The 1,660-nt window shown below is 44.9% G+C and overlaps 1 protein-coding gene across 1 annotated transcript; it reads right to left on the reverse strand.

Moving 5' to 3' along the window:
- Positions 1 to 1,366, reverse strand: LOC119727908 (serpin B8-like). The gene has a single exon (XM_038199987.1). It carries the CDS (start codon positions 1,364 to 1,366, stop codon positions 80 to 82), a length of 1,287 nt encoding a protein of 428 aa, XP_038055915.1. The 3' UTR covers positions 1 to 79.
- Between the last annotated feature and the right edge of the window lie 294 nt (positions 1,367 to 1,660).

The raw sequence follows: 1,660 nt of genomic DNA on the forward strand, positions 1-1,660 counted from the left end.
TTAGTTTAGGTTATTCAAGACACCAGCTCTTCAGTCATTGACAAGTCTCCGTACTTCGCCACACAATTAAAGTCTACTGTTATGGTTGGCACAGCTGTCCCATGAAAAGAACTGCTCCGGATTTATTGTCATGTATAAAAAACAAGAATGGATGATCTGCCATGAATTGAAGAGGTCCAAAATCGCAAGACATCCACACAAGCCAAGAAGTAGCTGCTGCTGCCTCACTGCCTTCTTCGTTCACCGTTAAGGAAGCCTTGTCGATCACTTTGGATATGAAGACATCTTTGTCTCCTGTCATCCCTGAGAAGTCAGCCTTGGCAACATCAAATGGATCATTCATACCCATCTTCCTCAAGACATCTTTCAAGACAAAGTCCTGCTCCAGGTTAAACCTTGGAAGATACACCATGACTTTAGGGCTGTCACGCATACGAGCTTCTGTCACCCAGGAGTCAATCTTCTCTTGACTCAACTTCTTCTGCACATCAGCCAGCCCATCCACTTGATCAGGTAGCACAATGAACATGCTCACTTCATTCTTGAGGTAAGGTAGTTCCAGGATAGAACTGCTCACGGAATCGTCACGAGCGTAGTTGAACTTGCCTGTCTTGTGCATCATGGTAACATTCTTGTACCCACCCCCAGTACGGAACGTCCCATTAAAATTTGTGTCCTGATATCTAAACTTGGCAGCCCAATCTCCTTTGAAGTAGATAGTATTGACCAGCACCAAGCAAGTCATAGCATCGATAGATCCTGCAGCAAGTAAGTCTTTGATGCGGTTTGCAGTTTGCTTCTCCACCCAGGAGTTGATGTGTTGACGAGAACCTTCCCCATCACCAATGAAATCAAGTGTCTCCATACTGGCTCCGTAGTATTTCTTGCTGTCATCAACAAATGTCGCAAGGACATCCAAACCCTTCGGACCAAACAATCTGTTGGCAGTTACCAGAGTGCAAGGAATTGCAGCACGGAGATACGGATCCATCAGGTGAGCAAATAACTGACGAGGAACAGATTCTTCTGAACTGTTGGCGGGAGGAACTTGACTCATTTGGCTCGCTGTCTCACCACGTGGAACGTCAGCACGGAAAAACAGAGCACTCAGGTCAGCAAATGACTGATGGAGAACAGATTCTTCCAAGACGTTGAAGTGAAGTACTTGACTCATCTGGCTTGCTGTCTCACCACGTGCCCCCATGAAGGTCATAGCAAGTGCAGTTGAAATGCTCAGAGGAGAAAAGAAGATGTTGTTGTTAGAGCCTCCTCCCTCACTCAACACTCGGAAGAGATTAGATGCAAAGGTGTTACTAGCCTTGGCAGCATTTGGAGCCAGGCCGACATCTAAAACGTGGGTTGCCATGGTAACAGTAGATTGGGCTGGAAATGAGAATTGGAAAATAGAGAAGCCTATTATACCTGTTGTCCGTCAAAGATGTGAGTTAAGCATGAGATGTAAATTGGACATGGCGATGCAACGTTGAATAAATGCCTTCATAAATGATTATTCCTAATGGCGTTGAGATGAATCAACTGTGCGCAATTGCAGTTTGGCGCTTCAATCATGTGGTTTTTACCTCTATGGTTCAACCAAACGTTACTTTATACAAATGTCATTTCACATCTTGGGAATCTTCTTTTGGGGAAGGGACAGTAA

The sequence above is a fragment of the Patiria miniata genome, unplaced genomic scaffold, assembly GCF_015706575.1.
Source record: "Patiria miniata isolate m_02_andy unplaced genomic scaffold, ASM1570657v1 HiC_scaffold_20, whole genome shotgun sequence".
Lineage (NCBI taxonomy): Eukaryota > Metazoa > Echinodermata > Asteroidea > Valvatida > Asterinidae > Patiria > Patiria miniata.

Coding starts and splice junctions, on each gene's coding strand:
- LOC119727908 (XM_038199987.1), bottom strand. CDS start 1,366: ATGGCAACCCACGTTTTAGATGTCGGCCTGGCTCCAAATGCTGCCAAG.